Source organism: Hemitrygon akajei, chromosome 14 (genome assembly GCF_048418815.1).
Source record: "Hemitrygon akajei chromosome 14, sHemAka1.3, whole genome shotgun sequence".
Classification (NCBI taxonomy): Eukaryota; Metazoa; Chordata; class Chondrichthyes; order Myliobatiformes; family Dasyatidae; genus Hemitrygon; species Hemitrygon akajei.
In genome coordinates this window covers 93,253,376-93,268,969 of record NC_133137.1, presented here as the reverse complement: position 1 = coordinate 93,268,969, position 15,594 = coordinate 93,253,376, and the positions used below count along the sequence as shown (strand labels likewise).

The following is a 15,594-nucleotide window of genomic DNA, read 5'->3' as shown; positions in this document are numbered from 1 at the left end:
CTTCAGTAAGGACATGTAAGGTAAATTGTAGGCTGTTAAAGTGGGAGGACATCACAAGTTTCATATGACTGAGGTTCTCTGGAAGAGGAGTATTCTCACTTCCAGTTGCAGTAAATATTTGTATGTCAGCATCTGATATAAAAGCCAATGATTTTGTTCCTAAATTAGGAAACCGAAGAGGAGGAGAGACACATATTGCCGAATGGCGTCTACACAACATCTGAGCCAAGGCCAAATGCATATATCCCGGACTGTGACTCTGAACTTCCTCTTCCACGTCCTTATGGGAAAATGGTTCCTTTTAAACCCAGTGAACCCAGTGCACACATGCGACATTATAGAAAACCAGTAATTAAACCAATTGAAATATGATGTTAAGTTTATCCAGTTATAGTAATAAAATATTTCTTCAAAGCAGTGTTCATTAAACATTTGAAATTATTATATACATAAGATGTGTTTTTGTAAAATCTGCTAATTAATCATTTCTATATTTAGATTATAATATCTGAGTTTACAATGATTAAGCAGGTAACAGACAGAAATTAAATTTTCTGAATTAATTTTAATATTTTTTGATAAAATATACAACTGAAATTGCTACTTTAGATGCAAGATGCCAGCAGATAAAAACTAACTCTTACACTAAAAGTATTTCAGTATTGTGGTATGTGGTCAATCTTTAGTAAATTACTGTGCCATGTTCTACAGAACTTAATGAATAGAATGCGTAATTGATTTGCATACTAAACAAATAAAACACAAATCAATTAAAACCTTAAAATTCCATGTCTATTTTGTTATTAAGTGAGTTTTGTATCGAAGTTGCATCGTTTCTCTATCAATCTTTATAACAAAATAAAAAGTTAACAAAACTTTGGTAATTTTGACCATTTTCATCAGGTAACAAATTTCTGTGAAGTATGCATTAAGAAATTAATCAGAGATTTTTGGAAATACAATATAATTGAAGAAGAGCACTAATTCATAATGAATAGAGGTTGGTGAGAAGGTTTACTGACAACATCTGTAATATTGGCATGTTTTTCTTTCCATTAACAGAGCCTGACCTGGATATGCTTTACAGCCCTGGATGTTGCCATCTTACAGTTTCTTTTGTTTGTATCCTCATTCACTAGCCGTCCTTATCTCATGGTTTTGTTCATGTTCTTTTCCCCTAACTGCCTCGGTGAATCGATTGATTAGAGGGCCTCTACAAATAATCAGCAGGGTAATGAAGGCCTCCAATCTAGGATACTTCCTTTATCATAACCAATTCCACACCTCCCTAACTTCCTCTGCAATTTAAAACTAACTTGTTTTGTCTCTTTCCCAGTTCTCACAAAGGATCTTTGACCCAAAATGTTAATTCTCTTTCCACTGAAGTTGACTGACCAGCTGAGTTTTACCATAAAATTCTAGTTTTCATTTCAGAATTCCAGCATCTGCAATGTTTTGATTTTCAATGTCCTGATATATTTTATTTATTCAGAGTTGCAGCACGGAGATTTAACCCTTAGCCTAATCACAGGCCAACTTACAAAGACCTACAGTGGTACAACTTTGGAAAATAAGGAATGCACAAGCTTCTTACAGGCAGCATTGGGACAGAACTCCCAGCTCTGACACCTCGAGCCGTAATAGCATCACACTAACTGTTATGCTCTTTTGACTTGAACAACACTAACTTACATTTACATTAGCACCAATGTAAAATGTGAACTAAATAACAAACTTGTATTTGAAGAACTTCAGAAAAGACCTACAAGTTTAATTCCTGCAAACAGTAGATATTCATCTCTTAATGCAGTGTATACCAAAAGAGAGAAACAATAATCTTCTCTTGGGTTTCCCTCGAATGAGATGTTAATCTTCCCTTGAATGAGACATTGACTTACTCCTACGTAAGTTCTCTGAATTTTGAAATGGCCAGGAGGCACAGATGAGTGGGTTGTTCGCAATGTTTTGTGATCTAATTTGGGCTTAGGCTTCACATGCTGAAACATTTAAAAATGTTATTCCTTGAAAATAAACAAGTTTACTTAGTATAGAGCACCTAATCCTCAGCCACATTAACCCACAACTGGATAAAAAAAACATAAAAAGGTGTTATTAATAGAAAGTGTCAATGCAGATAAAACCGCCATTTCCTTTTGGAAAATTCTTTTCATAATAACCGTTTCCAAATAACAGTGACAGTCACAGTTCTTTGAAAATATCAGTATACGTTTGCTGGCATCAATGTCCATTATCCTGCTTTAAGCGACGAAAAGGTGTGTATGTACCAGCTAAATATATTGCATTAATGGAATAAAACTAAATTTTGAATTCCTATATTACAATCTGTAATTCCTATATTACAAATAGCACAATATATTACGTCCTTCTGCCCTTTAAAGTTAATTACCTCATTGAACATCTACCATGCTGTACACTCCACTAAATCAAAATAAACATCAGCAATGTTTTATATTAATGTAATCACAAAAATGGGCACTTTGAACTACCCCTCCCCCACCCATGCCAACAACACTACCTAATTCTCTAATCTCTCCTCAGATTACTCATAAATCTTTCTCTTCTCACCTTAAACCTGCGACCCATCACTCTAGACTGACCCACCCTGGGCAAAAGATTCTATTTGCCTTATCTATGCCCCTTAGTTCAGATTCAGATTCAGTTTTATAAACAATCAAATTAACACAAGTAGGATGATCTTTAAAAGAGGTTCTTTTACACTAGATGCAGTTTTTTCTTGTCTTTCCTCGGTATTTTAAAGTGAAAACTATTTTCTATCTACTTAATCTGTTAGAACAAAGAAACTGCAGAACAATGCCTCAAACAAGAATAGGCAAATTTCATTATTAAATGCTTCAATCAAAAAACATCGCAGAAATATTTACATCATCTTTAGTGACAGATGAATTTCCAGAGGATTGGAGGATAGCCAATGTTGTTCTGCTGTTTACAAAATATTCTAAAAATAACCAGGAAATTACAGGCCGGTGAGTTTGACATCAGTAGTGGGAACGTTATTGGAAGGTGTTCTAAATGACTGGATATATGAGTAATTGGATAGACATGGACTGATTAAGGTTAGTCAGTATGCCTTTGTATTTGGTAGATCGTATCTAACCAATCTTATAACATTTTTTAGAGGGAGTTACTATGAAAGCTTATGAAGGCAAGGCAGTGGATGTTGTCAACATAGACTTTAGCAAGGCATTTGACAAGGTCCCGGATGTGAAGTTGGTCAAGAAGAGGTTCAGTCACTCAGCATTCAAGATGAGGTAGTAAATTGGATTACACATTGGCTTTTGGGAGAAGCCAAAGATTGGTGGTAGATGGTGGCCTCGCTGACTGGAGGTCTGTGACTAGTGGATCAGTGCTGGGACCATTATTGTTTGTCATCTGTATCAATGATCTGGATGAGAATGTGGTAAACTGGATCAGCAAGTTTGTGGATGATACCAAGATTGGGGATATAGTTGACAGCAAGGTAGACTTTCATGGCTTGCAACAGGATCTGGACCAGCTGGAAAATTGGGCTGAAAAATGGCAGATGGAATTTAATACAAATATGTGCAAGGTGATGCACTTTGGTAGGACCATCCAGGGTAGGTCTTACACAGTGAACGGTAGGGCACTGAGTATTGTAGAACAAAGATTGGGGAATACGGGTCCATAATTTGTTGAAAGTGACATCACAGGTAGATCAAGTTATAAGGAAAGCTTTTGGCACGTTGTTCTTCGTAAATCAAAGTATCGAGTACAGTAAATGGGATATGAAGTTGAAGTTTATAAGACATTGGTGAGGCTTAATTTGGAGCATTGCATGCAGTGTTGGTTACCTATCTACAAGAAAGATGTAAACAAGGTTGAAGGAGTACAGAGCAAAGTTACAAGGATGTTGCCAGGTCTGGAGGACCTGAGTTATAAAGAAAGATTGAATAGGTTAGGACTTTATTCAATGGAACGTAGAAGATTGAGAGATTTGATAGAAGTATACAAAATGATGAAGGGTATGGATAGATGAAAAGTTTAAGGGCATCATGAGGGAAACTTCTTCACTCAGAGGGTCGTGAGAGTGTTAAACAAGCTGACAGCGCAAGTGATCAAGGCAAGCTTGATTTCCATGTTTAAATGAAGTTTGGATAGGTACATGGATGGGAGGGGTATGGAGGGCTTTGGTCCTGGTGCAGGCTGAGGGGAGTAGGCAGTTTAAATAGTCCAGTATGGACTAGATGGGCCAAAGGGTCTATTTCTGTGCTGTACTTTTCTATGATTCTAAAACTGTACATACTCCTTTATTTGAGATTAAATATCTGACAAGGCCACTAAGTACTTATAGATAAGCTGGCTGATAGAACGAACAAGCAGTTCTTCTTTTTGAAAACTGAAAAGTCTTATGTCAACAACTGCAAGCAAAATTAATACTGTCAACTGAATGGAATCTATACCTACTTCTTAAAGAGCCAATCTGCCCAATGTCTTCTATCTGTGGACGCCACTGTAGTGTAGCAGTTAGCACAATGCTATTACACCTCAGAGCCTTGGAGTTCAGCGTCCAATTCCTGCACCTTCTGTAAGGAGTTTGTACTTTCTCCCCGTGACCATGTGGGTTTCCTCTGGATGTTTCAATTTCCTCCCCCAATGCAAAGATGTACTGATTAGTAGGTTAATTGGTCATTGTAAATTGTCCTGTGATTAGGCTAGTATTAAATAGGTGGGTTCTGGGTGGCCTGGCTCTATGGGCCAGAAAGGCCTGTTCCACACTGTTATTTTTTTTTAAATTAAAGTAAAAGTTCATTAAGCCATACCAAGCTTTGGACTATTTATAATTTTACATTTAGCATGAACAAATATACAAATATTGTCTATTATCCTTTGATGCATCTTTACAACTGTAAACTTACATTCTATTTATTTTCAAGGCCAAGAAGAATTAATGTTTGTTTCAATGCTACTTCTTCCACAAACTTGGTGTCCACATTCTCTGGCTCTGCAAATGAGTTCAACGCTGCAAGGGAAAACAATACATATAATGGATGCAGGTGGGAGAGTCTCCTGCTCTGTTGCTGTGGAGTGCATTACCCATCATGTTATTGTGGCAAGTAAGACTGAAAATCATCTTTAAATGCAGAAAGTTATAAGAACAAGCAATACATTCATTAAGCTTGTGTTGCTATTCAATATCATGACTGAATGTTTATATTATTTCATTTTCTTGCTTTGTTATCAATCACTTTAAAATAATTCAACCAATCTTGGGCTTGATTCAAGCTTGAGTTTCAACAGTTCTCTGGGCTAAAGAATTCTAGAAGTTCACCACCTTTAACTGAAGTCACTACACATCTCACTCCTAATGGACTCTACATCTCCACATCTGTGCCATCAAGTCCACTTATAATTTAGCACATACTTCAAAAAAATCTCTTATTCTTGAATGCTAAAATATATCGACCTATCATATTCTATTCAAATAGAATAGAATGGAGCAGCACAGTAGCTTAGTGGTTAGCCTAACACTATTACAGCCACCACCTGGAAGGAGATTGTATGTTGTCTTCGTGACTACGTGGGTTTCTTCCCACGTTCCTGAGAAGTATGATTATGACTGGGTGGCACTGTCAGACCGGAAGAACCTGTTACCATGTTGTATCCCCATCCCTTCATCCCAGAAGTTATTCTGGTGAACCTCTGTGAATGAAACCAAATCTATATACATTCCAGCAGAGCCATGCACCATTTCATCAGGACTTGTTTACACTTTTTCTTCAATTCTTAACACAGAGATTAACAGCCTTTCTGACTGCTTGCTGTACCTGCAGGTTACTAATCCCACCTTTTAAAAGCAAACTATTGCTTTATAAATTCATACTACATCACATATTATTCAATCTGTCCCCTTCCTTCATAAAATCTGAACTGTTTCTATTTCTTCATAGTTTATACACATTTGTGACACAACCAACTCTGCATTGTTTACAAACTTAGAAGTATTACGTTCACTAATGGACATTGTAAAAAGCCCAAGTGCACGAATTTGCAATCTATTACATACAGGCTGTCATCCGAACATGATTCTTCTTCCTATCCAATTCTCAATATGCAATCTCACAGGCAGTATTGTATATAACATTTGTGCGACATCTAATTGAATATTTTCTGAAAACACAAATATGCTAACCCCCGAAGTTCCTTCTCATCTATCCTGCAGCTTCAGAAGCCCTTTAAAATTTGTCATTCATCATGTCGCTATGTAAGTTTCTCCATACCCATGGTCACATTTTTGAGTAATGCTATTTTGACATTTAACAAAATTCAGAAAAGACTACAGTATATTACCAAATGTCTATGTTCTAAATATTAACAAATTGTTTTAAAAATTCCAGAAATCTGCATGCTGCTGGTAGATCAGTTACAAATCAAAAGGCTTTTAGACAGACACATGCATATACAGGGAATGGAGGGATGTGGGTCATGTGCAGTCAGAAGAGACTTGGTTTAACTTGGTGTTTGGCACTGTGAGCCAAGTAAGGTCTGTTCCTGGGCTGTATTGTTCTATGCTGTCTCTTCTAAGCTTCAGGGAGTTCTTCTGGGGTTCTCATACATCAGATGGTAACATGAGAGGCAGAACTCTATTAGTAGTCACCTGCCTTTCCATCTCCATAGGCAGGGATAGAGGTTTTCATTTTAATCCGCTTGAAAGCAGCTTTTCACTTTGGGATTACTCTGCAGTGGTTATTCATCCATGGCCCCAGACAGCAGGTGTCAAAAAGCTGTCACCAGTTCACCTGTGGAGTGCTAAGGTGAAGAGAGCTTTTGAAATTAGCATTGGCTAGGGAGACATTTTGATTTATATCTAGTACTGATCTACTGGTCATCAATTGTATAATAAATGCAAACATAGCACTACAGCCTGGATTGGTACATGGAATATCCTATTGGGAAGATTGCTAGCACTGCATGGGTAGGAGTGGGGGTTAAATTAGAATTGCAGGAGATGGGAACCAGAGTACCAGAACAGATAGTGGAGTGGTGGTGGACACAGATATTAAGACCTTTGACAAAGTCAGGAACCAAAAGGTGGAGCATGGTGGAACTAATGTTCTGAGTTATGTATAGTTCAATACATGAAATATTATAGGAAAGGCAGATGAGCTCAGGGCATGGATCAACACATGGAATTAAGATATTGTAGCCATTAGCGAGACTTGGTTGCAGGAGGGGCAGGACTGGCAGCTCAACATTCTGGGGTTTTATTGTTTTAGACATGATAAGAGTGGGAGGGATTAAACTAGTCAGGGAAAATGTCACAGCCCTGCTCAGTCAGGACAGTCTGGAGAACTCGTCTAGTGAAGCATTATGGGTGGAACTGAGGAATAAGAAGGGTATGGCCATGATAATGGGGTATATTTTCGGCCATGTGGGACGTAGAGGAACAAATTTAGAGAAATTGCAAACTGTTGTGAAAAAACAAAAGGTTGCGAAAGTAGATGAGTTTATCTTTCCACATATTGACTGGACTCCCATACTGTAAAGTGACTAGATGGGATAGAGTTTGTCAAATGTTCCCTTATAACACTTAAGTCCCAACAGTATGTGATTCCCAGTCAGTGGTTGGAAAGATATTGGAGTCTATTATTAAGGATGAGGTTTCAGGGTACTTGGAGGCACATGATAAAATAGGCCAAAGTCAGCATGATTTTCTAAAGGGGAAATCGTGTCCAACATATCTATTGGAATTATTTGAGGAACTAACAGGCAGAATAGATAAAGGAAAGTCAGTGGATGTTCTTTATTTAGATTTTCAGAAGACCTTTGACAAGCTGCTGTACATGAAGCTGCTTAACATGATAAGAGCCCATAGTATTACAGGAAAGGTACTAGCACGGATAGAAAATTAGCTGACTAGCAGGAGGCAAAGAGCGGGAATGAAGGGAATCTATTCTGGTTGGCTGCTGGTGACTAGTGGTGTGCTGCAGGGGTCGGTGTTGGGACCATTTCTTTACACTTTATATGTCAATGATTTGGATGAAGGAATTGATAGCTTTGTGGCCAGGTTTGTGGACGATAAGTGGAGGGGCAGGTAGTATTGAGGAAGCAAGGTGGCTGCATAAGGACTTAGACAGACTGGGGCTATGGTCAAAGAAGTGGCAGTGCAGGAAAGTGTATAGTCATGCTCTTTCATAGGAGGAATAAAGGCATAAACTATTTTCTTAATGGTGAGAAAATTCAAAATTCCAAGGTGCAAAGGGACTAGGGAGTCCTCGTGCAGAATTCCTTAACGGTCAACCTGTAGGTTGAGTCGGTGGTAAGGAAGATTCATGCATGCAACATCAGCATTCATTTTGAGAGGATGAGAATACAAAAGCAAGGATGCAGTGCTCATGCTTTATACGGCATTGGTCAGACTGGTCTTGGAGTATGGTGGACAGTTTTAGCCCTTATGCACCCTCTCTCTGGTGGCACTAGAGATCATGAGAATGATCCCAGGAACAAAAGGATCAACATGTAAGGAGCATTTGATTGCTCTGGGCCTGTGCTCACTAGAGTTTAGAAGAACGAGAGGGAGGAATCTCATTGAAGCCTATTGAATATTGAAAGGCTTGGATAGAGTGGATGTTTCCTGTAAGTTCAAAGTAAATTTTATTAGCAAAGTACATTCATGTCCCCTAACATTCATTTTCTTGTGGGCATACTCAACAAATCCATAGAATAGTAACCATAACAGAATCAATGAAATTAGAAACCAACTAGAATGTTCAACCAGAGTGCAGAAGACAACAAATTGTGCAAATGCAGATATAAATAAATAGCAATTAGTATCAAGAACGTGAGACGAAGAGTCCTTGAAAGTGAGCCCATTGGTTGTGGAAATATTTAATAATGGGACAAGTGAAGTTGAGTAAAATTATCCCCTTTTATTCAAGAGTCTGATGGTTGAGGAGTAATAACTGTTCCTGAACTAGTTGGTGAGAGTCCTGAGACTCTTGTACCTTCTTCCTGATGGCAGCAGCAAGACAGCGCATAACCTGGGTGGTGGGAGTCCCTGATGATGGGTGCTGTTTTCCTACTGAAATGGTTGGGAGGTCTTTTCCTATGATGGATGGGCCGAATCCACTACTTTTTGTAGGATTTTCCACTCAAGGACATTGATGTGTCCATACAATGCTGAGATGCAGCCAGTCAATATACTCTCCACTACACATCCATAGAAGTTAGTCAAAGTTTTAGATGTCATGCCGAATTTCCACAAGCTCCTAAAGAAGTAGAGGCACTGCCACACTTTCCCTGTAATTGCATTTAAGTGCTCAGCCCAGCACAGGTCCTCTGAAATAGTAACACCTAGGAATTTAAAGTTGCTGACCCCCTCTACCTTTGATCCTCCAATGAAGACTGCTCATGGGCCTTTAGTTTCCCTCTCCTGAAACCCATAATCAGTCCTTTGGTCTTGCTGACATTAAGTAAGAGGTTGTTGTTAAGACACCACTCAGCCAGATTTTCAAACTCCCTCCTAAATGCTGATTCATCACCACCTTTAATTCAGCCCACAAGAGGTGTCACAGGCAAACTTGAATATGGCATTGGAGCTGTGCTTAGCCACACAGTCATAAGTGTAAAGGGAGTAGAGCAGAGGGCTAAGCACATGGCCTTGCGGTGCACCTGTGCTGATGGACATCGTGGAAGAGATGTTGCCAATTCGAACTGACTGCCATCTACAAGTGAGGTAATCCAGGATGCAATTGCATAAGGAAGTACTGAGGCCAAGGTCTTGAAGCTCATTAATTAGTTTTGAATGCTGAGCTGTAGTCGATAAAAAGCATCCTGAGATGTGCATCTCTACTGTCCAGATGTTCCAGAGTTGAGTGAAGAGCCAATGAGGCAGCATCTGCTGTGGACTTGTTGCTCCGGGAGGCAAATTTGAGCAGATCCAAATTACCTTTCGAGCAAGAGCTGATATGTTTTATCACCAATCTCTCAAAACAATTCATCACTGTGGATGTAAGTGCAACTGGGCAATAGTCATTGAGGCAGCTCACCATGTTCTTCTTGGGCACCGGTATGATTGCAACCTGCTTCAAGCAGGTGGGTATCACACACTGCCGGAGCAAGAGGTTAGTAAACACACCAGCCAGTTGATTGGCACAGGTCTTTAGTACATGGCCAAATACCCCATCCAGAACGGACACCTCTTCTGGGTTCACTCTCCTGAAGACAGTCCACAAGTCGTCTTCAGAGACTGAAATCATGTGGGAGTTCGCCATGGTTCCTCCAAGTACTGACAATCAAAGCCTTCCGATGCTTAAGTTTCCTATAGTGGAGGAGTCCAGGACCAGACAGCACACCTCAGAATTGAGAGACGTCCATTTAAAACAGAGTTGAGTAAATATTTCTTTAGCCAGAAGGTGGTGAATCTCCATGGAACTCATTGCCACAGACAGTTGTGCTGGCAAAGTCATTGGGTATATTTAAAGTGGAGATAGATCGATTCTTGATTGACCAGGGTGTTAAGAGTTACGTGGAGAAGGCAGGAGAATGGGGTTGAGAGGGATTACAAATCAGCCATGATGGAATGGCAGAGTAGATTCAATGGGCTGAATTGACTAATTCTGCTCCTATGTCTTTAGGTCTAATGGCCTAAGTATACCCAATGATTTAGCCTCCACAGTTGGCTGTGTCAATGAATTTCACAAATCCACAACTCTCTAGCTAAAGAAATTCCTCCTCATCTCTGTTCTAAAAGGACATCTGGTCCTAGACGCTCCCACTGTTGGAAACATTCAGGCTGTCACTAGATACATCAGTTGGAAGTTTGGCCAGAGAAATTCACTTGGAGTTTAACATTAACAAGCATGAAGTGATGTACTTTGAGAGGTCAAATGCAAGAGGAATGTACACAGAGAGCAGCAGGACCAATGAAAACACTGATGTACAGAGAGATCTTGGGATGCAAGTCTGCAGCTCCCTGAGAGTGACTATACACTTTCAGAGTGGTAAAGAAGGCATATAAGAAGTTTGCCAGGCTGGAGAATTGGACAAACTTGGCTTGTTTTCTCTGAAATATGAGCGATCTTGTAGATATATAATGTTACATAGCATAGTGAGTCAGACTTTTCCCCAGAACAGAGAAATCTGCAGCACATTTCAGGCCCTTTGGCCCACAATGTTGTGCCAACTATGTAAGTACTCTAGAATTTCCCTACTGCATAGCCCGCTGTTTTTCTAAGCTCCATGTAACTATCTAAGACCCTATTGTATCTGCCTCTACCACCTTGACTGGCAGTGCATTCCACACACCCACCATTTTGTGTGAAAAACTTACCTCTGACATCGCCCCAAGCACCTTAAAACTTTGCCTCCTCGTGTTAGCCATTTCAATGGAATAGAAATGTAAACTTCTAAAAGGCGTAGGTTTAAGGTGAGATGAAATTTTAAAGGAGAGTTGCAAGAGAGTTTTTGTTTGTTTTACACAGATAGCAGGAGGTGGCTGGAACACATGATCAAGGGGGTGACCGACGCAGATACAACAGCAACATTTAAGGCACATGAACAAGCAGTGGGTAGAGGAATGTGGACGATGTTCAAGCAGATGGGATTAGTTTCAATTGCTATCATGTTTGGCAGACATTCTTTGTTCTCTGTGTAGAGAATACACTAATCGTTCTGACTTTGTTTATATACACCTAATATAGTTGAAACACATGACAATGCAATCATTGGTTCCAAGTAAGCTGTGAAACATTTATTTTTCATAAATATTAAACTAGCAAGAGCTAATTAACAGCATTGGACAAGTACTCCAAGGTTTGTATATGTGCTTAAACAGAGGAAGGAAGTAATGTTGCTTTGTGAATGGTGTCGCCTAGTAAAATTAAACATTCTACAGAAAGGACACCACCAACTTCTCATCTGCTACCCAGTACATGTTCCTCAACTGCCAAAGAAAATAAGAGAAACAATTCACAGGAACATAATGGCCTAGAATTTGCAGTCAGCTGAAAAGGGGCTTGACAGTGTTCTCAAAATGTTGCCCACAGAACTCTGATGATGAATGGCAGCTGAACAAATTTCCAAAGTAGCTGTCACTTGGTCTAATGACAGTGAATGTGGGTAATTTCACTACCATCATTGTTGCAACATTTGAGCCTGGATGAAGTAGCACTGCAGATCACAGAACTATTATAAATACTCATCCACTATTACTAAAACAAACAAAATAAATTCTTTGCATTCCTGAACATCAGAAAGCAAAACCTGACCAAAGCCAACCAATTTTACTTGCCTTGATCTTCCAGTTCTGTTAATACTTTTGCCAGGTAAGCCAGTGGCAAAAATTCAGACTCATATGGTGTCTGTTCCCTAAACGGTTTTCTTGATGTCTACAAAAACATATAGGCAAAAATTACCACATTAGCCAAAGATGTGGCAAAGAACTATATTATGATTTAAAGAAATATCAAAATTACTGTTCAGGTAAGTGATCCCAAAAGTAAATGGCTTCTACTTATCTAATTTTCCAACTACATCATTACAGTACTTCCTCAATAAAGTACATCCTACATGTGCCTGAAGTTGGCTGCAGTCAAGAAAACTTGACAATTCTGCTGTTTTTCACTTATTTCTGTTACTGATTTGGCCTTATGCTGTTAAGTTCCATATCTAACAGTTCATTTAAAAGAAATGAAAGTTTCAGTTCAACCAAATATATTAACCCAAGAATTGATTCATTTTGTAGCAGCTATAAATTTGAAAGAAATCAATACCACAAATATATAAAGACTATAAAATTCACGAAGATAAGTATACCACATATGGTCCACTACGTTTACTGTTGGTATTTTATGAAAGCTTAAAGCACCTCCAAATGAAAGGCTGTGTTGGACAGTGCTTGGCCCAGTATTACTGACCCTCTGAATTTCCAAGTCCCATACGACACACTGCAATGAACAGAAACCACAAACAGCTGTACACCCACGCTTCTGAGTCAAAGCTGTCAGCAAAAATCAAGCAATCTGGAACAAAGAAATGACTGTTCAGTTGAACATGTACTTTGGGGCTCTCTTCAAAAAGGAGGAAAAAAATAAGTTCCTAGAAATGCCAGGAAGCCCAGTCCAGGGAAAGGGAAGTAGAAGGTGGATGAGGAAATTAATGGAACTGATGAGGCTGGTGGGTGATGTCAGTATAAGTATGAAGATAACAAGAGATATTTATAGGCTTTGCCACACACCTGTTGAGTGGAAAGTTTCTTCAGAAGTGTTTCTACATACTTCCTAGCAACATGTGACAAACTGACTGGATGGTCCCATAGACAACAGACCTTCTGCTCAATGATCTATAAAAGTGAACATATCACCAATTCAAAATCAAGTATTAAACCAAAGCTTTTTACAGCACTTCAACAAAACTTTCCAAAACAAAATCCAAGTGTAAAAAGTCCAGAGTTTGTAAATCGGTCCAGAAAATCTCTCTGGCCTTTTAACTGAACTTTAACATTTTGTCTTTGTTCTGAAAGGTATTTATCCACCCATTCTAACACATTCTGGAACATTACTAAATAATCCACTCTCACTGGTAACCACGTCAATGAGAAAGATTCAGAAAATGTATGTACTGTATAGTTTTAATTAAAGCAAGTATATTAACAGCCATTGTAACAGGGATGTGCTTTACTTTTTTCATTTAGTATTTTGTGAAATATTTGAAAACACCAATTGTTGAGGAGAGTCAGGAATAAATAAGTGAAGAGAATACGTCTCTGTGAACACCACCCACCTCTGGAATTCTTGCTACAATACTAAATTTGAATCTTTCATTTACTTCAGAATCATCAAGTTCTGAAAGCAAGAAAATACACTAATTAAAATTAACACTTCCACCAAACATTTGTAATATTTTTCTTTACAAAAAGCAGCATATTCCACCTAAGAGATTTAAAACAGAATCAGCTCCCATTTTCAGGAACTGCATTTCTTTTGAAATGTTCCGCCCCCAACCACAACTATTATTAGATATCAAACCAGTCACATAATAAAGTGCAATGAAAACGAAACATGCAAAAGGAAATATAATGATTTTGTAACAGAGCAACGCCTTTGTAAAAAAAATTTACAAAATTTGAGATATTACAATCTAAACATACAAATAGCAAATGGTGACTTAAATATAAAAAAAACTAATCTGGAGAGAGACCAAGCAAGTTGATGTGGACTCAGGGACTACATAGCCTCCTCCTTATAGAAACATAGAAAATAGGTGCAGGAGTAGGCCATTCGGCCCTTTGAGCCTGCACCGCCATTCAGTATGATCATGGCTGATCATCCAACTCAGAACCCTGTACCTGCTTTCTCTCCATACCCCCTGATCCCTTTAGCCACAAGGGCCATATCTAACTTCCTCTTAAATATAGCCAATGAGCTGGCCTCAACTGTTTCCTGTGGCAGAGAACTCCACAGATTCACCACCCTCTGTGTGGGTTTTTCCTCATCTCGGTCCTAAAAGGCTTCCCCTTTATCCTTAAACTGTGACCCCTCGTTCTGGACTTCCCCAACATTGGAAACAATCTTCCTGCATCTAGCCTGTCCAATCCCTTTAGAATTTTATACGTTTCAATAAGATCCCCCCTCAATCTTCTAAATTCCAGTGAGTATAAGCCTAGCTGATCCAGTCTTTCTTCATATGAAAGTCCTGCCATCCCAGGAATCAATCTGGTGAACCTTCTTTGTACTCCCTCTATGGCAAGAATGTCTTTCCTCAGATTAGGGGACCAAAACTGCACACAATATTCTAGGTGCAGTCTCACCAAGGCCTTGTACAACTGCAGTAAAACCTCCCTGCTCCTGTACTCAAATCCTTTTGCTATGAATGCCAACATACCATTTGCCTTTTTCACCGCCTGCTGAACCTGCATGCCCACCTTCAATGACTGGTGTACAATGAGACCCAGGTCTCGTTGCACCTCCCCTTTTCCTAATCGGCCACCATTCAGATAATAATCAGTTTTCCTGTTCTTGCAACCAAAGTGGATAACCTCACATTTATCCACATTAAATTGCATCTGCCATGAATTTGCCCACTCACCTAACCTATCCAAGTCACCCTGCATCCTCTTAGCATCCTCCTCACAGCTAACACCGCCGCCCAGCTTCCTGTCATCTGTAAACTTGGAGATGCTGCATTTAATTCCCTCGTCTAAATCATTAATATATATTGTAAACAACTGGGGTCCTGAGTTGTAAAGTTCCACAACTACTTGGGAATGCAGGGAATATAATGGCAGCAGATGAACATATGGCATTTCATCTAAACAAAATAATTAACTTGCATAAATAAAAGGATCAAATTTTAAGAAATCAACTGTAGGCCTGACAAGGAACAATTTACAAAAACACAGCAAAAAAAAATTAACATGAAAGTAGCATCCTTTCAGACACACTAAGTATCAACTACAGGTAATCCTTCTATTATGGCTATTCAGTTCGAAATTCACATGTCATGACCCAAAAATTTGAGATACAGAATAAAATTCATTCTCCTGGAATTTAAGTGAAACACGTGTAAGTATATGAAATCAAAAGATATAGGAACAGA

The 15,594-nt window shown here is 39.0% G+C and overlaps 2 protein-coding genes across 5 annotated transcripts in view; one reads left to right on the top strand and one right to left on the bottom strand.

The window, feature by feature from the left end:
- Nucleotides 1-372, top strand: part of ccdc146 (coiled-coil domain containing 146) — a 106,869-nt gene extending 106,497 nt beyond the window's left edge. For both annotated transcript variants that reach the window (XM_073066624.1, XM_073066625.1), the window contains exon 19: nt 169-372. In XM_073066624.1, coding sequence (XP_072922725.1) covers nt 169-372 — 204 coding nt within the window. The remainder of the gene's footprint in view (nt 1-168) is intronic.
- The window catches only part of gsap (gamma-secretase activating protein), a 98,171-nt gene continuing 82,938 nt past the window's right edge, over nt 362-15,594 (bottom strand). For 2 of the 3 annotated variants that reach the window (XM_073066621.1, XM_073066622.1), the window contains 4 exons: nt 13,780-13,841; nt 13,235-13,339; nt 12,290-12,386; nt 362-5,020 (listed from right to left, as the gene is read on the bottom strand). In XM_073066621.1, coding sequence (XP_072922722.1) covers nt 4,920-5,020; nt 12,290-12,386; nt 13,235-13,339; nt 13,780-13,841 — 365 coding nt within the window. In that variant the 3' untranslated portion in view covers nt 362-4,919. The remainder of the gene's footprint in view (nt 5,021-12,289; nt 12,387-13,234; nt 13,340-13,779; nt 13,842-15,594) is intronic. The other variant, XM_073066623.1, reaches the window with a different exon arrangement.